General features: G+C 43.9%; 1 protein-coding gene across 9 annotated transcripts in view; it reads left to right on the top strand.

The window, feature by feature from the left end:
• Positions 1 to 26,134, top strand: part of GALNTL5 (polypeptide N-acetylgalactosaminyltransferase-like 5) — a 121,191-nt gene that overhangs the window by 78,923 nt on the left and 16,134 nt on the right. For all 9 annotated transcript variants that reach the window (XM_021078622.1, XM_013983534.2, XM_021078626.1 and 6 more), the window contains 2 exons: positions 1,048 to 1,170; positions 22,354 to 22,603. In XM_021078622.1, coding sequence (XP_020934281.1) covers positions 1,048 to 1,170; positions 22,354 to 22,603 — 373 coding nt within the window. The remainder of the gene's footprint in view (positions 1 to 1,047; positions 1,171 to 22,353; positions 22,604 to 26,134) is intronic.

Raw genomic sequence — 26,134 nt, 5'->3', positions numbered from 1 at the left:
CTATGCTGTATTGCAGAAATTGACACAACATTGTAAATCAACTGTAATTTAATTTAAAAATTAAAGACAAAAAAACAAGGAAGGAGAGCCTTCCTTCTGTCAAGACGGCAATGAACCTTCTTCTTTGGGTCATCAGCCTCCTGATCCAGATTTCTAGGACTTGGAAATTTAAGCCTCTGAAGCATCTTATTCATCTCACCAGAGACTCGACTCCTTTATCATCATCATTTGAACCTCCAAGTACTGAGTGACTGTCAGGTACCAGGCTCCATGCTCAGTGTTGTGTTTCTCCCTCTCACGGTGGTCCTGCCAGCAATATGGGCATCTGCCTTCTCACTGATGAGCATTCTGAGACTTGCCTGGTGTGATAACCTGCCTGCAAGTTACTGCCAAGTTAGGACCACAACTGTTAGCGATCAAATCAGGTTGATCCCGGGAGTTCCCTTCGTGGCTCAGTGGTTAACGAACCCGACTAGGAACCATGAGGTTGCTGGTTCTATCCCTGGCCTTGCTCAGTGGGTTAAGGATCCCACATTGCCCTGGTGCATGTCGAAGATGCGGCTCGGATCCTGCATTGCTGTGGCTCTGGTGTAGGTTGGCAGCTGCAGCTACGACTCTACCCCTAGCCTGGGAACTTCATATGCCATGGGTGCGGCCCTAAAAAGACAAAAAAAAAAAAAAAAAAGAGTGATTTATTAAAATAGAGGTATTTCAGTAGAAAAAAAAAATTTGCTTTTTTTTTTTTTTTTTTTTTTGTGGCTGTGCTCACAGCATGCAGAAGTTCCCAGGACAGAACCTGCACCACAGCAGTGACCATGCCAGGTCCTTAACCTGCTGCACCACCAGGGAACTCCTGCCTTTGATTTCAATGTTACATCTCTTTTTGTTCATGTTTTGTGGATGCTCATGCAATAAAATTTGAAGTTTCTGGAAGGTGAGAACTTCTGTGGAATAGGCTGGTTTTTAGGAAGCAGTCAAAATTATGAGAAGTTGTTTTCATTTCTGTAGCTTCAGTTTAAAATTGTCATGCGGACTTTTTTTCCCCAGATGATTTGAAAGAGAAACTGGACTATCATTTGGAAATATTTCGGGGAAAGATTAAAGTAATAAGAAACAAAAAGAGAGAAGGGTTGATCCGAGCACGGCTGGTGGGAGCATCGCGAGCATCAGGTATGAGCGTTGCGCTCGGGACCTGCCCCCCACGCCCGGGGTCACAGAGATCTTCCTGCCCGTTCAGAATCCATCCTCGTGAAGCCCCTCCGTGTCTCCCCTGGCATCCACAGAGCAGTGGAAGTACACTGCAGCCATGTGAATCTTTAATCTTCTGTTGACTCTGAAAATATTCCACTTCCAGATGTGAATTTTTTTTTTCTTTTTTTTGTCTTTTTGTCTTTTCCAAGGCCACTTGCACAGCATCTGGAGGTTCCCAGGCTAGGGGTCCAATCAGAGCTGTAGCCACCGGCCTAGGCCAGAGCCACAGCAACGGAGGATCCGAGCCGTGTCTGCGACCTACACCACAGCTCACGGCAACGCCGGATCCCCAACCCACTGAGCAAGGCCAGGGATTGAACCCGCAACCCCATGGTTCCTAGTCGGCTTCGTTAACCACTGAGCTACAACGGGAACTCCCCCAGATGTGAATTTGTTATTTCAAATAGAAGACATTCTTTGGCAGGGGCCATAATGTCAGCCTCCTGTTACAGGAGACGTCCCCCCCCCACCCCGGGTACTCGCTCTGGGATGGCGTTGTACACAGAGGACCCCACGGGGGCGATCTTAGGAACCACGCCTGAAAAGGAGCGAGGGAAGCAAGCCTTTGGGGGGAGCACTGTGCTGCGATGCAGCTGCGTATCCGATGGGGAACCTTGAAGCTGGGTCGGGCGTCAGTTCAGGGTGTCTGAGGAGCAGAGGCCAAGATGAACTGAGAGGAGTGTTTGCAGAGAAATGCCTGTGACGCCCATGCACACTGAGGCGTATGGACGGACTGGCCAGGGGGGCCCTGCTGTGGAGCACAGGGAACTCTGCCCAATGTCCGGTGATCATCCGAGTGGGAAGGGAACCTGGAAGAGAATGGGGGTGTGGGTGAGTGTGACAGAATCACTTTGGTGTATAGCAGAAATTATCACAAACTTGTGATCAACCACACATTAACAAAACTTAAAAAAAAAAATTATCAGACCAAAGAAAAAAGAAAAGAAATGTCTGTGAAGGATAAAGGAGGCAGGGAAAAGCGTGGACCAGAAGCTTCTGGCCTGACACCTGTGGGGGGAGGCAGGGAACGAGGGAAGGTCGAAAGCCCTTCAGTCTCCTGCGTGGCTCCCAAGAAGCCCCATGTGGGCTGGTGGCGAGCCCCAGAGCAAAGCGGAGTCTTGCAGGGGCCCCCATGGCCCAGCTCCTGTTCACCCCCTCCCTGGCCCCGCACATGCCATGTGCTTGGTCGTTAGCTGGGAGCCCCCTGGGCAGGGCGGGGCTCATGCAGGCGAACACTGCCTGCCGTAGATCCCAAAGCTTTGGAAGGTGTCACCAGAAACAGGCAGAGAGCACCCACCTGGTCCAGGTAAGCAGAACGCTTCCTGCCTCCCTTTGGACCAGGCAGCTCCGTCCTGCGCCAAGGGCAGTGCCTTGGGAGGGACTCAGCTGTGAGCCCTGAGCAGTGGTGTGCCTCCCGAGGGATTCCAACTAGCAAGCTTCCTGGAAACCCAGATGATCCCAGGGTTGTGTGCAGAATGTTAAACCAGGACCAAAGGAAATGCATAGTGTTTAAGGGTATTTCATCAGGCTACGAGCCGTCTGATGAAACACCTCCGTTCCTTAGCAAGGCGTATTTCCTCATTGAGTCGAGGGCCAAATAACAGCAGAAGCTGATTCTCTTCTTCTATGTTGGCCTGATCGATTTAGACATTCTCTTACTTACCTACATAAATAATACATAATAATTGTCCAAAACACAATACAAACCACTAAAACTGCACGGGTTGTATCCTTTCAGAACTTTGGCTTTATGCATTAATATATGTGTGTGTGTGCACACACACAGTTTTAAGGATTTTTAAATATATAGAATCATACTATTTGTATTGTCTGAGACTTTATTTTATTTTATTTTATTGTCTTTTGAGGGCTGCACCTGCAGCATATGGAGGTTCCCAGGCTAGGGGTCAAATTGGAGCTGCAGCCACAGCACAGCAATACTAGATCCGAGCCACATCTGTGACCTACACCACAGCTCACAGCAACGCCAGGTGCTCAACGCACTGATCGAGGCTAAGGATCGAACCCATAACCTCATGGTTCCTGATCGGATTCGTTTCCACTGTGCCACAATGGGAACTCCAAGAGACTTATTCTTTTAATTTCAGTTTCATGTTTTGGAACTTTTCCTATGACAGTACCTGAAATTACCTATTTTTATTTGCTACATATTATGATATTCCATATGGATTCCATAATGGATCGCCATAATTTATTTAGCCGTTTGTTGTTTGGTGGTATTTATTTTTTATTATTACTCAAAAAAATGCGTCATGGGCAATTCTTGTATATATACCTTTGTGGAAACGAATGCTTGTGCTTATAGGATAAATTGCTAAAAGTGGAATTGCTGGGCAAAGGGAATTCTTATTTTAAATTTTGATGGATACTGCCAAATTGTCCTTAAAAAGGTGGCACCAATTAACAGTTCCATCACAGGGTGTAAGGTGGACTTCTCCCTGGAGCCTGGCCGACACTGTTACCAGTCATCGAATATGTGTTACCAATCATTGCAGAGTTTGCCAAAGTTGGTCCCCAAATGGTACTGTTTAGTTTCTTGGCATTTCCTTGACGACTAGCAATGTGGAGTATTTTTTCATGTTTTTGTAGATTGTTTATAGACTTTTCTGTGAATTTGGTCTGTTCATATCCTTTGCCATTTTTTTTTTTTTTTTTTTTTTTTTAGGGCCACACCTGTGGCATATGGAAGTTCCCAGGCTAAGGGTTGAATGGGAGCTACAGCTGCCGGCCTACACCACAGCCACAGCAGCACAAGATCTGAGCCGCGTTTGTGACCTACACCGCAGCTCACAGCAACGCCAGATCCTTTAACCCACTGAGCGAGGCCAGGTATTGAACTCGCCTCCTCACAGACACTATGTCAGGTTGTGAACCCGCTGAGCCACAGTGGGAACTCCCTTTGTCAATTTTTTGGTTGGGTTGTTTGTTCTAATGTTACTGATTGGAAGGCATCCTTTAGGATTCAAACCCCTGTGTTGTATACCCTGAGAATGTCTTTCCCCAGACTGTGGCTTTTCTTCTCATCTTTGTTGATGGTGTCTTATGTTGAACAGATGTTGCCAAGAAGTTCCTTTCCTCTTGCTGGGCACAGAACCAGGCTGGACTTTCCAGCCCTCCCTTTGGCAGGAATGGCCTTGTGACTAGGTTTCAACCACATTTCCTGACCAGGGCTTTTAGGAAGTTGGTCTGGCCCCTCCACACTTTACTTCCCCTTCTGGGTGACAAGGGTGGCACCGACTGTAATGATGGGAGGCCTTGGGTTGAAGATCGAGGAGACTCCGTCCACCTGTGTCCCTGAGTGACCCCAGGGAAGGGAGCATCCCCTCTGTCAGGAGCCCGCCTTGGACGAAATGAGTAGAAGTAAGCTTTTTTTTTTTTTGTCTTTTTGCTATTTCTTGGGCCGCTCCCGCGGCATATGGAGGTTCCCAGGCTAGGGGTCGAATCGGAGCTGTAGCCACCGGCCTACACCACAGCCACAGCTACACGGGATCCGAGCCGAGTCTGCAACCTACACCACAGCTCACAGCAATGCCGGATCCTCAACCCACTAAGCGAGGCCAGGGATTGAACCCGCAACCTCATGGTTCCCAGTCGGATTCGTTAACCACTGCGCCACGATGGGAACGCCCTAGAAGTAAGCTTTTACTGCATGTGAGCTATTATAAATTTTGGAGTTTTAGTAAAATAGCAACTAGCTTTAACTTCATAATAAAATAATCAGATTTATCCGTATTTTTCTTTATGATTTTTGTGTCTTGCTTAAGAAATTCTTCCTGACCCCAAGAGCGTAATGATGTTTTACATTGTTTAACATTTTGCTTTTTTACATTGCATGATTCATGCAGCTAGAATTGGCCTGGGAATGGTGTAAGGTAAGAAGACTCCAGTGTAACATCTCCTTTATGGATAATCAGTTATCCCCACGCCATTCATTCAATAGTGCATTTTCTCCATAGATTACGATGCTGCTTCTATCACTTATGTCTATATATTCCTGCCTTTATTTCTGGCTTCTCAATTATTGTACTTGTATATTTCTAGCCTCTCTTGATTAGGATAGCTTGGTAAGAAATTTTTATAACTGGTAGGACAATTATTTCCATGTCCTTCTGCAAAATCATCTTATCTAGGATCACCTGATTAAATTCCACAAAAAATCTGTTGAGATTTTTCCTTGGAATTGCATTGAGTTTATAGATTAAAATGGGGGAGAATTTGCTCCGTTTCATGATGTCTTCCCATCCTTGTGCACTTACTTAGATTGACTTTTATGTTCTTTCAGTAATGTTTTGTCATTTTCTCCATAGACTATTGTATCATAATATTCTAATGTATCATAATATACATATTATGTAATGCATAATATATTGCATGTAAAGATTTATTCCTGTTGATTTCGGTTTTTTATGTTTTGTAAATCATGATTTGGGATCTCCCTGTTGAATTTTCTAATTGTTATTGGCATATAGGAATGAGATGCTTTTATATATTTGATTTTATAACAGAAACCTCAGTAAACTCAGTCGTTAAGGGTCAGTTGCGTTTTCTCTCCACTGAAAATAGAAAATTTCCCTCTTCCCAAGGTTAAATAGAAGGGGAAATAGCAAGCATCCATTCCCTATTCCTGACTTTAACGGGAACAGTTCTAAACTTCCACGTTATTACGTTGGCCGGTATTAGCTTCCCAGGGCTGCCTTAGGAAAGTACCACTTGGGAGTTCTCATCGTGGCTCAGGAGGAACGAACCTGACTAGCGTGAGGATGCAAGTTTGATCCTTGGCCTCGCTCCGTGGGTTGAGGATCCAGCGTTGCCATGAGCTGTGGTGTAGGTCGCAGATGTGGCTCAGATCTGTGCTGCTGTGGCTGTGGTGTAGGCTGGCGGCTACAGCTCCGATTGGACCCCTAGCCTGGGAACCTCCATATGCTGTTGATATGGCCTTAAAAACCAAAAAAAAAAAAAAAAAAAAAAAAAAAGACCAGGTTGTAAAACAGTAGAAATTCATTGCTTCACAATTCTGGGGGCCAGAAATCCAAAATCAAGGTGCTGGCAGGGACCTGCCGCTCTGAAAGATGTGGGGGATGGTCCTTCCTCATCTCCTCCGGCTGCGGGTTGGGCTGTCAGTCCCTGGCTTGCAGGGGCTCCCCTCCCATCCCTCTCTCCATGGTCACGTGGCTTTTCCCCTGTGACTCTCTGGGTGGATCCAAACCTCTGTCTCCTTCTAAGGACACCAGTCGTGTTGGATGAAGGGCCCACCCTATTCTAGAAGTACCCATCTTAACTAATTACATCTGTAACAACCCTATTTCTAAATGAAGCCACATTCTGAGTGGGGCTTGGGCTTGAATATATCTTTTGGGGAGACAAAATGCAACCTATAATACTGCTGTAGGGTTGGTTTTTTATTTTATTTATTTATTTATTTAGTCTTTTGAGGGCTGCACCTGCAGCATATGGAGGTTCCCAGGTGAGGGGCCGAATCAGAGCGACAGCTGCTGGCCTGCACCACAGCCACAGCCACAGCAACACAGATTCAAGCTGCGTCTGTGATCTACACCACAGCTCATAGCAACGCCAGATTCTTAACCCACTGAGCAAGGCCGGGGATTGAACCCAGAACCTCAGGGTCCCTAGTCAGATGCATTTCTGCTGCGCCACAACGGGAACTCCTGTTTCTTTCTTTCTTTTTTTTTTTTTTTAAGAAGTTGTATTAATTTTTATTTTGAAAAATTTCAAGTCTGCAGAACAGTTCTCTACCCTCCTCTGGATTCACTAGCTGTTAATGCCTTACAGCACCCACTCCATATACACACTCCCCCGACAGCGTCTGTGTTCAAAAGTAAGATAGGCTAGGAGTTCCCGTCGTGGTGCAGTGGTTAATGAATCTGACTAGGAACCATGAGGTGGCAGGTTCAGTCCCTGGCCTTGCATGGTGGGTTAAGGATCCGGCGTTGCCGTGAGCTGTGGTGTAGGTTGCAGACTCGGCTCGGATCCCGCGTTGCTGTGGCTGTGGTGTAGGCCGGCGGCTACAGCTCCAGTTCGACCCCTAGCCTGGGAACCTCCATATGCCGCAGGAAGCAGCCCTAGAAAAGGCAAAAAGCCAAAAAAAAAAAAAAAAAAAAAAAAAAAAAAGTAAGATCGGCTTAGAAATTTTTTGTTCTGTTTTCTTATACTTTGCTTTGTTGACTCAGAATTAATTGTATGATTTTTCCTTTTTTACTTTTTTCTCATAATCGACACAAAACAGATGATCAGTTTTTGGAAAGGTACATAAAATTGGCTTATAAACTATCCAGGTATTGGTATTTTATTTTTTTTATTTTTTTTGGTTTCCTCTTTAATCAAGTTTTTTTAAGTAAATTTTATTTTTTTTATTACTCAAATGAATTTATCACATCTGTAGTTTTTTTGTTTTTTTGTTTTTTTTGTCTTTTTGCCATTTCTTGGGCTGCTCCCCGTGGTACATGGAGATTCCTAGGCTAGGGGTGGAATCGGAGCTGTAGCCACCAGCCTATGCCAGAGCCACAGCCACTCTGGATCTGAGCCGCGTCTGCAACCTACAGCACAGCTCATGGCAACGCCGGATCCTTAACCCACTGAGCAAGGCCAGGGACCAAACCTGCAACCTCATGGTTCCTAGTCGGATTCGTTAACCACTGCGCCACGACGGGAACTTCCACATCTGTAGTTGTATAATGATCATAACAATCTGATTTCACAGGATTTCCATCCCACAGCCCAAGCACATCCCCCCACTGCCAAAACTGTCTCCTCCTGAGACCATAAGTTTTTCAATGTCTGTGAATCAGCATCTGTTCTGCAAAGAAGTTCGGTCTGTCCTTTTTTCAGATTCCACATGTCAGTGAAAGCATTGGATGTTTGTGTCTCATTGTATGGCTGACTTCACTTAACATGATAATGTCTAGGTCCATCCATGTCGCTAAAAATGCCGGTATTTCGTTCCTTTTAATGGCTGAGGAATATTCCATTGCATATATGGACCACATCTTCTGGATCCACTCCTCTGTCCATGGACATTTAGGTTGTTTCCATGTCTTGGCTGTTGCAAACGGTGCTGCAGTGAACATCGGAGTACATGTGTCTTTGCGAGTCTTGGTTTTCTCTGGGTAGATGCCCAGGAGTGGGATTGCTGGATCCAGTGGTAGCTCTATGTTTAGTTTTCTGAGAAATCTCCATACTGCTTTCCACAGTGTTGCACCAATTTACACTCCCACCCACAGTGTACTAGGGTTCCCTTTTCTCCACACCCTCTCCAACACTTATTGTTTGTAGACTTTTGGATGATGGCCATTCTGGCTGGTGTCAGATGGTACCTCATAGTGGTTTTGATTTGCATCTCTCTAACAATGAGTGATGTTGAACATTTTTTCATGTGTTTTTTGGCCATCTGCATGTCTTCTTTGGAGAACTGTCTGTTTAGATCTTCTGCCCATTTTTGGATGGGGTTGTTTGTTTGTTTAGGATGGAGCTGCAGAAGTTGTTTATAAATTTTGGAGATTCACTTGCAAAGATTTTCTCCCATTCTGTGGGTTGTCTTTTCATTTTGCTTAGGGTTTCCTTTGCTGTGCAGAAACTTTTAAGTTTGATTAGGTCCCATTTGTTTCTTTTTGTTTTTATTGTCATTACTCTAAGAGGTGGATCTGAGAAGATGTTGCTGTCGTTTATGTCAGAGAGTGTTTGGCTTATGTTTTCCTCTAAGAGTTTTATAGTGTCTGGTCTTCTATCTAGGGCTTTAATCCATTTGGAGTTTATTTTTGCGTAAATTTTAAAATTTCCAAATATAAGGGATTTTTTTAAGTTTTTTTTTTTTTTTTTTTTTTAAATGGCTGCACCCATAGCATATACAAGTTCCCAGGCCAGGGACTGAACCCAAGCCGCAGCTGTGGCAATGCCAGATCCTTTAACCCATGGCACTGGGCCAGGGATCGAACGTACACTTCCACAACAACCCAAGCCACTGCAGTCAGGTTCTTAACCCACTGTCCCATAGGAGAAACTCCTCAATTGTCCTTTATTCACTGAGTACTAGCTTAATTGTATCCTAGTGAGCATTTGTGGTCAGTTTTTTTTTTTTGGTTTTTTTTTTTTTGGTTTTTTTTTGAGATTTCCCTTGGGTCTTAAAGCTGAGTCATTTCAAAATTCTATGTATATTCGAAAAGAATAAATTTCTCTCTCTGGGAGTTGCCCTGTGGCTCAGCAGGTTAGGTATCCGGCATTGTCACTGCTGTAGTTTGGGTCACTGCTATGGTGTGAGTTCAATCCCTGGCCCAGAAACTTCTGTGGGCACGGGGAGGGGGGAAATATATATATATATAATTTTGTTGTTCAAATACTCTATATTCTTTTTCAACTATGACTTGATTTATACATTTCTAGTAGAGTTATACTGAAGTCTTCAGCTCTGGCTGTGGATTTGTCCATCCGTCTCCTAGTCATTTTGGCAGTGCTGTATCTATGAGTCAATCCGTATTTGCACACACACACACACACACACACACACACCCACACACCCTGCCCTGTGATGTAGGCTGCCTTAGGCCAGGCCTTGATCCCAGGTTAGATGCTGAGCAATCCTGGAGCGTGAGGAGGTGAGGCAGCCCCTGGTGAGCCATCACTAACTTATTCCCACATGCACTCCTCCAATTGAGGATTTTTCTAACACCTACTCTGTGCTGTCCATGACCATTTATTCTTTTTTCATTTTTATCAACTCTTTTGAGGTACACCTTACATGGAATAAACTGTACCCATTGTACACAGATATGGGTTTTCATGTGATGTTAACGTGTCCGTGCATTTTCAGAGTCGTGTTAACTTCCAAGGAGCTGACATTTGCATTAGCATGAAGTGGCTCCGTTTCCAGCGAAGCCTTCGATTTCATTCCCCTGCTATCGCTCTGACCTCGTCACTTACTCACCGCACCCTCTACCCCAGAGGACTGACCTCTTGCCGCCCCGCACACATACCAACTATACTCCTATCTCAGAGCCGTCGCGTGTGCGCTCCCCCCACCCCCAGCGTGGTTCTTCCAGATACCCGAGTGACCCGTTACTTGGTTCAGTTCTCTGTCAGAGGTGACTTTATCAGAGAGGTTTAGAGATCATCCTGCAGGAGTTCCTGCCGTGGCTCAGCAGTTAGCGAACCTAACTGGTATCCGTGAAGACGTGGGTTCGATGCCTGGCCTTTCTCAGTGGGTTAAGGATCTGGCATTGCTGTGAGCTGTGGTGTAGGCTGCAGACGCAGCTTGGATCCTGCATGGCTGCGGCTGTGGCAGCTACAGCTCCGATTCAACCCCTAGCCTGGGAACCTCCATGTGCTGAGGGTGCGGCTCTAAAAAGCAAAAAGGAAAGAAGAAAGAAGTCACCCTACTCAGAATAGCAAGTGCCCGTTCTTCTCTGTCATCCTTACTCTGATAGATTTTTCTCCGTAATATTTATTGTTGCCCGCCCACCTGACTGTGTCCGTGGTGCTGCCTAGGTAATGACTAAATGTGCCCTTAGGAGTTCCCATGGTGATTCTGCGGGTTAAGAACCTGACTGGTACCTGTAAGGATGCAGGTTCAATCCTTGGCCTCCTTCATTGGGTTAAGGATCTAGCGTTGCCACAAGCTGTGGCATAGTTCGAAGATGTGGCTCAGAGCTGGCGTTGCTGTAGCTGTGGCAAAGGTTGGCAGCTACAGCCTGGGCACTTCCGTATCCCATGGGTGGAAAGAAAAAAAAAAAGTTGCCCTTAAATTGCAGCTGAGACAGTTGTGTTAAGTTGTGGGCTGTGTCCTCGGACAGGGAGGAAAATAATGGCTACTGGGTGGAAAACTCCCCTGGGGAGAATTCGAGGCAGCAGTTTTGCAGAGTGGAGAAAAGATGAGAAAGAGAAGCTATAATTAGGCGACGTAAATCTAAAGGAAAGGGCCCTTTTCGCCTGGGAGCAGAAATGTTAGGGTTTGGAGGCAGCCAGGAGGAGTGAGGAAATGTCGGCATGACCCTGGACCCAGGGATAAATGAGGTCTGGGAGGGAAAGGAGAAGCTTGCTTTCTTTCTTTTTTTCTTTCTTTCTTTCTTTCTTTTTTTTGTCTTTTTAGGGCCTCATCCGCAGTATATGGAGGTTCCCAGGCTAGGGATCCAATTGAAGCTACAGCTGCCACCCTATACCACAGCTCACAGCAACGCCAGATCCTTAACCCACTGAGCAAGGCCAGGCATCGAACCCGAAACCTAATGGTTCCTAGTCCGATTCATTTCTGCTGCGCCACAACGAGAACACCAGGAGCAAGTTTCTAGTGAACAGTATTGCTGGGGAAATAGGAGTTCCCACAGTGGTGCAATGAGATGGGTGGTGTCTTTGGGAGCGCTAGGATGCAGGTACGATCCCCTGCCCAGCACAGTGAGTTAAGGATCCGGCGTTGCCACAGCTGTGGCTCAGGTGGCACGCATGCCCTCAGATCTGATCCTGGTTCGGGAACTCCATGTGCCTTGGAGCAGCCAAAAGAACAAATGAATAAAAGAACAGAATAGCTGGGGAAATAGCATCTTCTAAGGAGAGTCAGGGTTTGCATAAGGCAGGAAGGCGTTGGGGGAACTTCGTGGGGGAAAAATGAGTAAGGGAAGCTGACTTTAAATGAGGGGACTGTGGAGAGAGTTAAAGGGTGGTCCTCCGTGGAAGAAGTTTGGGAGAATAAATACAGGGAAATCTGGGGGTAAGAACAGTGTCTTCCACTGATTTGGCTTAGATGGTCAGCAAGTGGCCAGGTCAGGGGAGAGGAGACATAGCTTTCCGCTGACATCCTAGAGGCTAAAGGTTGACAAAATCTAACAGGTCATCGAGAGCCATTGGATTGCTGTCTGACGTTCACACAGAATGAGAAACTGTTGCCCAATACGGTAGAAAGAACACCCTCCACCAGAGGTTGTGTAATCGCCCAAACCTGGGACTCTGTTACTGTATGTAGCCCACGTGGTTAGAGTTAAGGGCTTTGATGGGGAATGAGCCTGGATCACCCGGCGCGCCCACTCTAACCACCTGAGCCCTTAGGACAGGGAGACCTTCCAGGTCATGGTCAGAGGGTCTGCAAGTTGGGCATAAGGACTTCGTCCGCTGAGGCTGGCTTTGAAGATGGATGAGAGGGACGAAGGAATGTGAGCAGCTTCTAGAAGCTGGAAAAGGCTCCTCCTCTAGAGCGTCCAGGAAGGAATCGAGCCCAGCCAGCACCTTGATTTTCAGCCCAGGAAGACCTGTGTTGGACACCTGGCCTACAGGACTGTAAGAGAATGTATTTTTGTTGCTTTCAGCCACTAAGCTTGTGGTAAAGCTTATGTCTTAGAGACTTCTCTGTAGGCAGCTGAGCGTGAGCTGGAGGGTGGTAATTCACTGGCTTCCTGACAGTGCAGCTGCTTCTGGAGATGTAACTACTCAGGCAGACCAGGAGTCTTTGCAGGTGGGGGCAGAGGGGCCGGCTGGTTTAGGGTACAGGGGCCCTTGAGCGGAGCTTTCCAGAGGCAGCCGGGCAGAGGGCAGTGCCTGACTCTCCGCTGCAAACATCAAAGGGCAGTGACAGGGGACAGTAAAAGAGCCTTCCTTGGGTTTCGAACCAGAGCCTTGGTTTCAAGCTCTGTATGTGCCAATCACCAGCTACAGGATCATGAGCAAACGGCTTCCCTGAGCTTCGACTCCCCAGTCTGTGGTATGGGAACAAAGATACGTAATGATAGATGAGGTTATTATAAACATTCTTTTTTTTAAGCATTAATATTAAATGCTTATTTGAAAGTGATTAGTACAAAAAATCAAAACATAACAGTTACCATGTATGATGATAAAATATATCAAATAACACTATGAAAAATACGGGATGAAGTAATCAAAATACAGAATTCATGGTGGAAAGTCCCTTGGAGATTTTAGAACTCACCAGTCTTATTTCCCAGTTAAAAGAAGCTAATCTCGGTGTCTCCTGGTAGCTCAGGGGGTTTAGGATCCAGCGTTGTCACTGCTGTGGCTCGGGTTGCTACTGTGGTGTAGGTTCGATCCCTGCCATGGGAACTTCCTCATGCTCCTGGTGCCACCAAAAAAACAAAAAAGAAGAAGCTAAGTAGTATTCCATTATATAGATGTACCACTGTCTTCTTAATCCAGTCATCTGTTGGTGGACATGTAGGTTGTTGCCATGTCTTGGTAGATGCAAACTATTGCATTTGGAATGGATAAGCCATGGGGTCCTACTGTAAAAATAATTTTTTTTCTTTTTGCTTTTTAGGGCCACACCTGCGGCACATGGAGGTTCCCAGGCTAGGGGTCCAATCGGAACTACAGCTGCCAGCCTACACCACAGCCACAGCAACGCCAGATCCTTAACCCACTGAGCGATGCCAGGGATCGATCCTGAAAACCTCCCAGTTCCTAGTTAGATTTGTTTCCACTGCACCACGATGGGAACTCCAAAATAATTTGTTTAATTAAAAAAAAAAAAAAAAAAAAAGAGGAAGTTTCCACTGTGGCACAACGGCATCTGTGGCATCTTGGAAGCGTTGGGACACAAGTTCGATCCCCACCCAGCACAGTGGGTTAAGGATCCAGGGTTGCCGCAGCTTCAGCTTAGGTTCACAACTGCCACTCAGACCTGGTCCCTGGCCTGGGAAGTCCATGTGCCGCCAGGAGGCCAAAAAAGAGGAAAAAAAATAATAAAATATATTTTTTAAAAAAGAAGCTGATCTCCCGCAAAAGGTCAGAGGCTTGTTCCAGGTCATGTAATTCAGGACTCAAAACCCACCAGGTCTGATTTCCATTACAATGAAACAGTATCACCACACTGTCAGGCCATGGAAACATAACAAACGAACAAAAAGGAGAAATTCAAATAGCATGCTCACTTTGAAGTGTTTTTTACAAAATCCAATTGGCTGTGTTTAACAGATTTATAGTGTGAATTAAATGGAAATGCTTGGACAGTTTACAAAAGTTGATCATATACTTAAGCACAAAGAGCATCTCTGTAAATTCCCCCAAACTAGATTTTTGCATATCATGTTCATAAACATCAGTACAAAAAAATAGAGCCGTAACATACTCTGCAGGTTAATAAAAATAAAACTATGGGAGTTCCCGTCATGGTGCAGCAGAAACAAACCCAACTAGGAACCATGAGTTTGCGGGTTTGACCCCTGGCCTTGCTCAGGATGTGGCCTTGCTGTGGCTGCGGTGTAGGCCGGCAGCTGTAGCTCTGATTAGACCCCTAGCCTGGGAACCTCCATATGCCACAGGTTCAGCCCTAAAAAGGGAATGAATGAATAAATAAATAAATAAAATGATTGAATTCCCATTGTGGCCCAGCAGGTTAAGAACCCAACATCATATCTGCGAGGATGCCGGCTCAATCTCTGGCCTCGCTCAGTGGGTTGAGAATCCGGCGTTGCCACACATTGCTGCAAAGGTCACAGATGCTGCTCAGATCCAGCACTGCTGTGGCTGTGGTGTAGACTGGCATCTGCAGCTCTGATTAGACCCCTAGCCTAGGAACTAAACATAATTGCAGGTGCAGCCATTTAAAAAAAAAAAAAAAAACAAATAACTGCTTAAGATCTTAAAAATGATTTAGAGACCAAATCAAGACTGTTTCAATAAGTTATTTAGAATAAATGAAATACGGAGTTCCCGTCATGGCTCAGCAGAAATGAATCTGACTAGCATCCATGAGGATGCAGGTTCAATCCCTGGCCTCACTCAGTGGATTAAGGATCTGGCACTGCCGTGAACTGTGGTGTAGGCTGGCAGCTGTAGCTTTGATTGGACCCCTATCCTGGAAACCTCCATATGCCGCAGGTGCGGCCCTGAAAAGACAAACTAAATGAAATATAATGAGCTATGTGTAAATGTAAAAATACAGAAAGAAAAGCAGAAAATGAAATGAGGAGAAAGAGGCTAAAAATGAGTGAGATTGATACAGCATTTGTTGCTTTTTAAAAATAGGTTAACAAAACTTGCCAACCACAATCCCTAGAGAAATTGTGCAAATAGAGTGCTACGGGAATGCAGAGAGCATTCATGGAAAGATGAAGAATATAGCTCCCAACTTTTAATTTCAGTAAGCAAGCTAGGTTTTTTTTTTACTGTTTCATATAATTTAATATTTGGACAAGGAGACTTTACAGCTCAGAGAGCAGGAAGCATTAAGCAATCTAGTTTTGAACATTCCACAAATATTTTTTGGAAGGAAATGGAAAGATCCTTTACCAGGCAGATTGGATCTCTGACCTTCTGTTATTTTAGACCCTAAGGAGAAGTTGGTTTAATCTGAGAGGACAGGGTTTTAGATAAGATACAGATGATTTTGGAGTTCCTGTTGTGGCTCAGTGGGTTAAGAACTCAATGAGTATCCATGAGGAGGTAGGTTGGATCCTTGGCCTCCCTCCGTGGGTTAAGGATCTGGGTTGCTGCAAGCTGCAGTGTAGTTGCAGATGCAGCTTGATTCTGGCATTGTCGCTGCTGTGGGGTAGGCCAACAGCTGCAGCTCCGATTCAACCCCTAGCCTGAGAACTTCCATATGCCACAGGTACGGCCCTAAAAAGAAAAAAAAGAAAAAAAAAAAAAGACCAAGATGATTATATGCAGTTTTTCTCTATAAGCAATAAATAGCGCAGTCCTTTCTATAACCACGCGGGGTCCACAGAGGTCAAGCAACTGCTCCATTTCCTGGCAATTAACTTGGCATTCCCACCAAATCCTCTTGTGAGTGTGGGAATCTCTCTCCTGATAGCAGGGAAGTTTCCCACAGAAGATGTGCTATGACAATGAAAAACAGTCAAGTTTCATCGAATTGTAGGTGCCAGGTAGCATGTTCCCACATGCTTTGTAATTGAAATTAGCACTCAGGAAAAACTCAGGATTATTTTACATGTAGTACCATTTAAAATCCTTTTGCAATCTATAATATTTGTGGTCTTTCTGGGTCATTCACATTGTCAAAGTTAGGCATTCCCATAGTGACACAGTGGAAACAAATCTGACCAGGAACCATGAGATTGTGGGTTCGATCCCTGGCCTCTCTCGGTGGGTTAAGGATCTAGCATTGCCGTGAGCTGTGGTGTAGGTCGAAGATGAGGCTCGGATCTGGCATTGTTGTGGCTGTGGTGTAGACTGGCAGCTGTAGCTCCGATTGAACCCCTAGCCTGAGAACCTCCGCATGCCGTAGGTGTGGCCCTGAAAAGACAAAAGACGAAAAAAAAATTGTCAAAGTTAAAAATATTTCAATCTTTCAATGCACTACGTGTGATAGACACAAATTAGCATGGAAAGAAAGGCATATTTTTGTTTTTGTTGTGATTGTGTTTAATGGTATGCAAATTGTTAGTTATTTGGGAAAAATTTTTAATCTTTGTTTCATACCACATGGCAAATAAAGTCTAGCTGGATTAATAATTGTATTTTTAAAGATCAAAGCATTAAGTTGTTATAAGAATATTTAAAAAATAGAAAACATAGATTAGTAGTTACCTGTTCTATAAAGAAGAAATTTCAATGCTTAAAACTAATAGACTTAAAAGTTCTCATTACAAGAAAAAAAATTGTTTCGTAACTATGTGTGGTGATGGATGTTAACTAGACTTACTCTGGTCATCATTTTGCAATGTCTACAAATATCAAATCATCACATTGTCCAACTGAAATTAATATGTCACACCTTTAAAAAATTATACCTTAAAAAAAAAGAATGGAAGAAACAGAACTTACTACCTAAAATGAAAAACTACTGTAAATAAAAAATGATAAAATCAAATAACAGTAGGCTAAGGGAAATAATATAACTAAGATAGATAAAAATATTCTTACTATGTGAAACATACATACAAAGCCATTTAATAATAATTAAAAAAAACCATGACACTAGTACTTAAATGGTCAAAGAAATGAACATTTCATTTATAGATGGCTAGTCAAAAAAAAGCTCAACCTCACCAATAATTTTTAAAACATTAACCAGAAATTGTTTACTGCGGTGAGATATATACGTAACATATATAGCATAAGACCAAAATGACCATTTCGAGGTCATTTAGCACAGTCACGTGTGGGGCAATCACTCACTCCTATCTAGTTACAAAATATTTTCATCACCCTGAAAGAAAAACCCCAGACCCATTAAGCAGTTTCTCCCCATTTCCTCTTCTCCCAGCCCCTGGCAACCACCCGTCCACCTTCTGTCTCTGGATTTACTTATTCTGGATATTTCATACACTTTTATGTCTGACTCACTAGCGTAATGTTTTTGAGATTTCTCTACTCGTGACATGTGTCAGCATTTGTGTTTTTTTTTCATGGCTGAATAATATTCCGTGGCAGGCAGGTAGCAGTTCTCCGTTCATCTGTGGGAGGCCTTGGGAGCTGTTTCCAGCTTTTGGCTATTTCTAAGGAGTATGGCTGCAGGCCTGCATTACATGTCTAAGTTTGAATCCTTTTTAAAGTGTACCTAGGAGGAGAATTTCTGGGTCATGTGGTAATTCTGTCTCACTTTTTGAGAAGCTGCCAAACTGTTTTCCACAGCAGCTGGACCACTGACATTCCCAATGTACCAGAGTTCTGATTTTTCCACATCCTCATCAGTGCTTGTTGTTTTCCATCTTTTTTGTTTTGTTTTAATTCTAGCCATCCTAGGGGTATATGAAGTGGTACCTCACCGTGTTTTGAACTTGCATTTCCTTAATGAGTAATGATGTAAGAGTCTTTTCAAGTGCTTATTGGCCATCGTACTTCTTTGGAGAACCAGATGTTATTTTGCACCTATCAAATTAGCCAGCGTGATTTGAAAATGTTATGCAGTAATGTTATAGAAGCTATTTTAAGTGAAAAATGCCAAGTGTGTGTGCTGCTAACAGTAAGAAAAACTAGGTATGTTTTCAAATGGTACTTTTTAGCTCAGTTTTGATCAAGGCATGAAGACAACAGATGTTATCTTCCAAAGTGAGTTGTCAGACACAGTACCATAAAGAAATTTCAAAATAGAGGGTCTGAGAAGCAGTAAGAGAACTCAGCTACGTGGAGTCGGATGGTCAGCATTAGAGATGGTTTTTAGAGAAAGCTGCTTGCTAAAACCTGACATGAATTTTGCATATTGATGTGAATGTTGAGTATTTAAATGAATTTCCTGTACTGGGGGCTCAGCACATCCTCAGACAGCAATACCACAAAACCAGAAACATATTGGGGGTGAGGAGAGATGCCCTGCCGTTGGCGTCTCACCTGGGGGTCTCAAGGGTGAAAGAGGAACTGCGTGGCCAGCCATGGAAACAAGGACACTTGCTTTTGTGTTAGTACCTGTTCTGATGGCAGAATTTGCTCGGGCAATGGCTGTTTGGGTAAGAGAACAATAAAAATCATCTTCGATCTTGTCCAATGGGATTTATCTAGAAGGATGGAGGTCTCAGCAGAGAAGAAGCTAGGGTTAGAACCCAGGATCCTAAGGAGCTGAGGTGGGAGTCTATACCGCCTGAATAGAATGCATTAGCCCTGTTTATGGGAACGGCAGAATCTACCAGGGATGGGAAGGGGGGTGCCAGCCATACCGTAGGAGAAAGAGTCAGCTCAGAGAGAGATATCCGCCCCCCCTTTTTTTTTTTGGCCACACCCGAAGCGTATGGAAGTTCCTGGGCCAGGAATCGAACCCATCCCACAGCACTGACAGACCTGAACTGCTGCACTGACACCAGATCCTTAACCCACTGTGCCACAAGGGAACTCCCTCAGAGAGATCTCACCAAGAAAGAACTCCCCCATTCACTCCTCTCTAACCCGACCTTGGCTTTAGCGAGGTCAGAAACCACAGGACCACAGGGAGTAAGCTGGGATAGGAGACCAGTAAGAAAGAGATAAAATCTAATCCAAAGGCAAGTGACCTTCCCACAGGGTGACCTAGTTGTGCCTGAAGAGACAATAACCGGTTCTGCATGCAGTCGGGGAAGCTTTGATCATGACATGGGACTGGAAATTCTAGTTGCTGAATTGAGACAGTTTTCAGTGTCAAGTGTCTGAGACAAATTTCCATTAACCTACGAGTTAGCAGGGAAGTCTCGGGGTGTGCTCTGGTTTGTAACCAATGGCAGGATAAAGGTAGATTTCCCATCTTCCCTATAGATTTAAAGGAGCAAACTTGGGGTTTCCATTGTGGCACAGTGGAAATGAATCCGACTAGGAACCATGAGGTTGCAGGTTCGATCCCTGGCCTCACTCAGTGGGTTAAGGAGCTGGCATTTGTTGTGAGCCATGGCCATAAAAAAAAAAAAAAATAAGCAAATAAAGGAGCAAATTTAAGCTGCTTTTCCCAAGTCCTGCTTATTCAAGGAATTGGTAGCATCAACATGCATGAACATTTTCTTAGACATGTGGACACGATTTTGGATGGATGGATAAGAAACCGGTGATCTGAGCTGAGGGATGAAGGTTAGGTCATTTGTAATGATTTAAAATTCTGTTGTGGGTGGTTCTGCTGCAGGTCTGGGTGGGACTGGCCACCTGCCAGTGCTCGGTCACCTTCCACTATTCCTTTCCATCCCCCACCCCTTCTCCACGCCACAGTAACTGCGCCTCCGCCACGTGGGAAAACCTTTGAATCCCAATCACCCAGTTTTAGCTGGAAGCAGACACTCGGGAAATGTCTACTGAACAAGTGAACGTGAATTTCTGAAGGCAAAAATTGTGAGAAACTCCTCTCCTGTTCTCCATGGTTTGCTGCTGTGGTCTCTAGAAAATGCACAAGGTGGCATTTGCAGGATATGGACTTCCCAGGCTAGGGGCTGAATCGGAGCTGCAGTTGCTGGTTTACACCACAGCCATGGCAATGCCAGATCTGAGCCACATCCATGACCTACACCAGCAAGGCTCACAGCAAGGCCAGGTCTTTAACCCACTGAGTGAGGCCAGGGATCAAACCTGAATCCTATGGATACTAGTCGGCTTCATTACCCCAAACCACAACGAGAACTCCACATCGTATTCATTTCTGTGTGACCACATGTTATTCTACCATTTAAACAAAAGGTTTTTATTCCTCATGTAACAAGTGGTCATGTAAATGCATATCAAAAAGAAATTTTCCTTCCTTTTAAAAGATAAAAAAAATTAAATTAAAAAAAAGTAAAATTCTGTTGTGAATTGTATGTAAGAATACCAGTTGTATTTTATAGTAAAATTTGGAAGATATACCCTTTTCAATATGACTCTTTCCCAATGATTTTAACAGTTTTATGGAGCTAGAAACTCACATACCACGCAATTCACCCATTGAACATGTACACGGCAACATTTTTTAATATAGTCACAGGGTTGTGTAACCATCACCACAACCTAGTTTTATTTATTTTTTATTTTTTTTAGGGCCGCACCCTTGGCATATGGAGGTTCCCAGGCTAGGGGTCCAGTCGGAGCTGTAGCCACCAGCCTACACCACAGCCACAGCAACTCGGGATCCGAGCCTCGTCTGCGACCTACACCACAGCTCACGGCAACGCCGGATCCTCAACCCACTGAGCAAGGCCTGGGATCGAACCCACAACCTCATGGTTCCTACTCGGATTCATTTCCACTGCGCCATGACAGGAACTCCACCACAACCTAGTTTAAAAACATTTGATCCTAGTACCAAGAAGCCCCATACGGATGAAGAGTCACTCACCATTCCCCATCACCCCACCCCCTCTGCCCCCCAAACCCTAAATAACGACTAATCTATTTTCAATTATACGTAAATGTACCTATTTCAGAAATTTCACTGAATAGAGTTAAACAGTGTTTTCAAGTTTCACCCTGACTGCCGGTACTTCATGCCATTTCATTACCCGATAATACTCCACTGTGTCCATACACCACATTTCGTTTATCCGTTTATCCACTCGCGCATTTGAGCGGTTGCCACTCTTAGGAATAAGGCTGCAGTGAGCATCAGGGATAAGATCTTATGTGATGCTAAGTTTCATTTCTTTGGGGTATCTGTATATCTGGGGTGTGTGCTAACTCTGTGTCTCACTTTTGAGGAACTGGCAAATAGCTTTTGAAAGTGGCTGCAACAGTTTACCCTCCCATCAGCCGTGAACAAGTCTCCCCAACACTTGCTACTTTTGCTTACAGCCACCTTAGTGGATGCGAATTCAGTCTTAGCTCACTGTGGTTTTGATTCGCATTTCCCGGGTGACAAAGGATGCTGAGCTTCTTTTCAGTGCTGATCAGTGACGTGTATAGCGTCTTTGGAGAAATGTCCATTCAAAGCCTTTACCCAACTTTTAAAAATTTCATAGTCACACCCAAGGCACATGGAAGCTGAATGAACCTGAGCCCCAGCTGTGACCTACGCAGCATGTCTACTTGTCTCAGGACAGTTATTGAAAAAAAAAAACAATTTTTCCCCATTGAGTTGTCTTGGTACCCTTGTCAAAAATCAATTGACCATAGACGCTTGGTTTATTTCTGCACCCTCAAGTCTATGCCCTCGGTCTCTAATTATCCTTAGGCCAATATCATAATGTTTTGATTATTAGAGCCTTTTAGTAAGTTTTTTTTTAATCGTTATTTCCCCAACACAATTTTTTTTCCCCACCGTACAGCAGGGTGACCCAGTTACACATACATGTGCACATTCTTTTTGCTCCCATGATCAGGCTCCATCGTTAAGTGACGAGGCATAGTTCCCAGTCCCACACAGCAGGACCTCATTGCCTTTTAGTAAGTTTTGACATCAGAAAGTCCTTCCACTTTGTTCTTCTTCATCAAGATTGTTTTAGCTACTTTGGGTCCCTCGCCTTTCCCTATGAACTTTAGGATCAATTTCTGTAAAAACAGCCAGCTGGGACTTTGACGAGGATTGAATTAAATCTTCAGATTGAGATGGTGGCCATTTTAATAACACTAAGTCTTTAATCTAAACACAGGATGTTTTTCATACTTCCCTATGATTTTATGCTGGCTCTAAGAAAAAGTCTAAACTCTGCACCTGAATTTTGAGGTCCCCTCCAATGCGACACTACCCGATCTAGGTTGGCAGGTGTTTCATACATGTGCACTAACACTGGCCTGTTTTGGCCTCCCCAGGGGACATTCTGGTGTTCTTGGATAGCCACTGTGAGGTGAATAAAATCTGGCTGGAGCCCTTGCTGGATGCCATCGTCAAGGACCCCAAAATGGTGGTGTGTCCTATCATGGACGTCATTGACTATGTCACCCTGGAGTACAAGCCCTCTCCCGTTGTAAGGGGCGTTTTCAACTGGCATCTACAGTTCGAATGGGATCGTGTTTTCTCTTATGAGATGGATGGACCAGATGGACCTACCAGACCTATCCGGTGAGATTTCTTCTGGTAAAAGAGGAAAAAAATAGCACATATGGATTGAGAGTGGGGCGGGGGACTTACAGAGACAATTATGATTTCTCTAGCTAGAGAAATATTTTATCACTTGTTTTTCTTTTTAAAAGTCTATAGTAATAGAACTTGGTAGGTTTTGTTTCTTTAATTGAACGTGAGCATCTTAGCCTAGTTCAGAATACCACCCTGGTCAGCCTCCCTCTCATTTCAGATATCCTGTCTTGCAGATGTAGCTTTGGTTCTCGGGAGCAAGTTGCCTGTTGAGCAGTGATCAAAATATTAGCCCTGAGGATAGCCCAGAAAAATTCAATGTCTTTGCCAAGCTCATATATAAACTATTTTTCCAAGTGCTTCCATCTGTAGTTTGATAGGTTGAAATGAATGGGATTCTCCTAGATGGTGAGTCTTGGAAACTATATTTCTCAGTGTGAGAATACATGGAATATTACGACGTCTAACTGCATTTATGAGGCTGTTTCTCAAGAGACGTCCTCACATTTACTGATAACTTTGCCACGGCTCACTTCTCCTTTCGTGTCACCCTCTTTGTTTCACAAACCATGAGTCAATTTTCGAACACCACCACCTAGCAAGTCTTTGGTCTTTGCCTCTCTTCTAGTTTAGCTAGAGCTGTGTGATCTGCAACTGATTTTTGCAACTTGTTTCTTTAAGTCTGGAGAATAACAATACTTTGCAGGGCTGTTATGAGCATGACATGACTTTGAGAGTTTAGAATAATATCTGTTCAAGTGCTACTTAGATGTTAGATATTTAATATTATTCTTATAGGCATATCCTGGATCTTTCTTCTTCTAAATAACCAGATAGCCCTCTCTTTGACCAAAACCTAGGGCCCGCTTCGCTTCTACCAGCTTTGCTCCCTCCACACCCACTCTTGGACCTCATCAAGAGCTTCAGTCCTTTGTTTTCTCCTTTTACCTGTCATGGTTTTCTTTCTGCTTCTGTGGTCTATAAATTCACGTCTCTTCTTACCAACTTCATCAACTGCCACATCCCATCATCCTTCTGCCCCAGTAGCCCTGAAAACCTCCAACCCTGGCTCAATTCCACGCTGCATTTCCTTTGTTCCTTTGAGAGATGTGAACCAGTGCTTCTAACACGGATGGCGTCCAGCCTCATTCTGCTTGCAGCCCCATCATCCACTCGTTCCCTGAAGTGGGTATTCCAGTCCCACTTGATTTCGTCCCTTAGTCCCCGTAGCTGCCCCTGCCATGAACCCCTATTCTTAGTAAAGCCACCTGACCTCCTAATTCAAGGATGAAATAAAGCCTATCTAAGAATTGGCAGGAATCATGGGGAAATTATATAGCACTTTATATTAGACCCGTAATGGGATATGGTGCAGCCCTTAAGCACGCCTACATATGAACACTTACAGCCATTTTCCAAATCTCCCATCCCTTCCCTAATCCAGCGGTTAACCAGCTCCAAGAGACCCATCCTTTGTGGTGACTTCATAGTACATCTGTCCATCTCTCTGACAGTCCTCCTGGCCCAAGCCATCACCACCCCAGATTTAAGTTCTACACCATAAGGGACAGTCTGGCCTGCAGCTCCTCCTCCCATTCCAATCTCTCTGTTGCTACATCGATTTTCTTAAAACCTTGCCTTGCTCATGTCCCAATCATGCTCACTCTCTACTGCCTTTAGGATTCTATACAGATTCCTTCATCTAACCTCCCCTGTGTGTGACTCTCATCTTTCCTCTGGACCAGCCATCACTTGCTAGCTCTTTAGAACTACCACAGACAGCTGCACAGGCTGTGCACTGCACATTCCCAGAAGGTACTATTCACATAAACTGCAGGTGATGAGTATCCCTGGTCTTGTGCATTAAGGCAGCCCTTAGCTGGGCCAGTTACCTCTCAGCTTCAACTATGAAATGGTAATGATAATAATAATACCTACCTCTCTGGATTATTGAGGGCATTAAATGGGCCAGTACTCATAAAACACACAACTAAATGCCTGGCACAGAGGAAGTGATCAGTAAAAGTGGTAGTGGAGTTCCCATTGTGGCTCAGTGGTTAAGGGGCCCAACTAGTATCCATGAGGACTTGGGTTCAATCCCTGGCCTTGCTTAGTGGGTTAAGGATCCAGCATTGCTGTGGCTGTGGTGTAGGCCAGCAGCTACAGCTCCGATTCAGCCCCTATCCTGGGAACCTCCATATGCCATGGGTGTGGCCCTAAAGAGACAAAAGAAAAAAAAAGTATAAGTGGTAGCTATTGTTAATGTTACAGGCTTCAGAATGAAAAATAACAAAGATATACTTCATTTAAATAAAACTTAATAAGTAAAAATCCTGATTTACTCAAAAATTTTAAAAAAGCATCAATCTTTTGAGTTCATCTCGTTATTTAAAATGAAATTGCATTTAATAAGCAGTAGCTATATCATATTCCATTTACCAAAAAATTGACTTATATTTTTTGTAATATTTCTATACCGCACATATTCAGTACTTTTTAGGCTCTAAAAATTTCAGTCTGGAAATTCGATGCCTGGAGTTTCCACTGTGGCACAATGGGATCAATGGTGTCTCTGCAGGGGCTCAGATTTGAACCCTGGCCCAGAACTCTATGTGCCCAAAAAGAAAAAAAAAAAAAATTGGATTCCTGATATTTAATTGCTGAAAAGTAACATCTTTGGAACTCTAGTTAATGTATATACATTTGTACATGCTTTTTGAAAATTTAGCAATATAGATTAAAATTTGTATAAATATTCCCATTCTTTTTTTTTGGCCCCACCCACTGCATGTGGAAGTTCCCAGGCCAGGGCTCAAATCCGTGCCATGGCAGTGACCCTGGAGAAAACTCCAAATGTTCTTATTCTTTAATGTACTAAGTCTACTTTTTATAATTTATCCTTAAGGCGTTGAGAGATAAGTCTAGAAGTATATATTGTATCAATATTTATATTAGTAAGAAAATGAAAACAATGTAAATGCTCAATATTGACATGGTTAAGGAGCTCCTTTGGGGCACAGTGGGTGGATCTGGCATTGTCCCTGGAGCAGCTTGGGTAGCAGCTGTAGCACAGGTTCAATACTTGGCCAGGGAACTTCCGTGTTCTGTGGGTGCAGCAAAAAAATATGTGTGTGTATATGTGTGTGTATATATATATATAAATGGTTAAAAATTGTATCCATATCTTGTAGAATGTTATATACTTAATGTTCTTGAGTCTAGTTAACTAAAAAGGAAAACTCTCACAATATGTTAAATTTGAAAAATCAGGCCAGAAAAAATTTATATCGGTTTAATGTTGAATCTAAAATTTAATACATGGAGTTCCCTGGTAACCTAGCCGTTAAAGATGCAGCATTATCACTGCAGTAGCTTGGGTTCAATCCCTAACCCAGGAACGATCCCTGGCCTGGGAGCTTCTGTATGCCACAGTTGAAGCCAAAAAAAGAAATAATATATATGATATAAATCGATACCAATAAATATGATATACATGATACAAATGAACTTACTTATAAA

Source organism: Sus scrofa, chromosome 18 (assembly GCF_000003025.6).
Source record: "Sus scrofa isolate TJ Tabasco breed Duroc chromosome 18, Sscrofa11.1, whole genome shotgun sequence".
In the NCBI taxonomy this organism is placed as follows: Eukaryota; Metazoa; Chordata; class Mammalia; order Artiodactyla; family Suidae; genus Sus; species Sus scrofa.
Note: the sequence above shows the minus strand (reverse complement) of the source record. Positions and strands in the feature narration are given on the sequence as shown.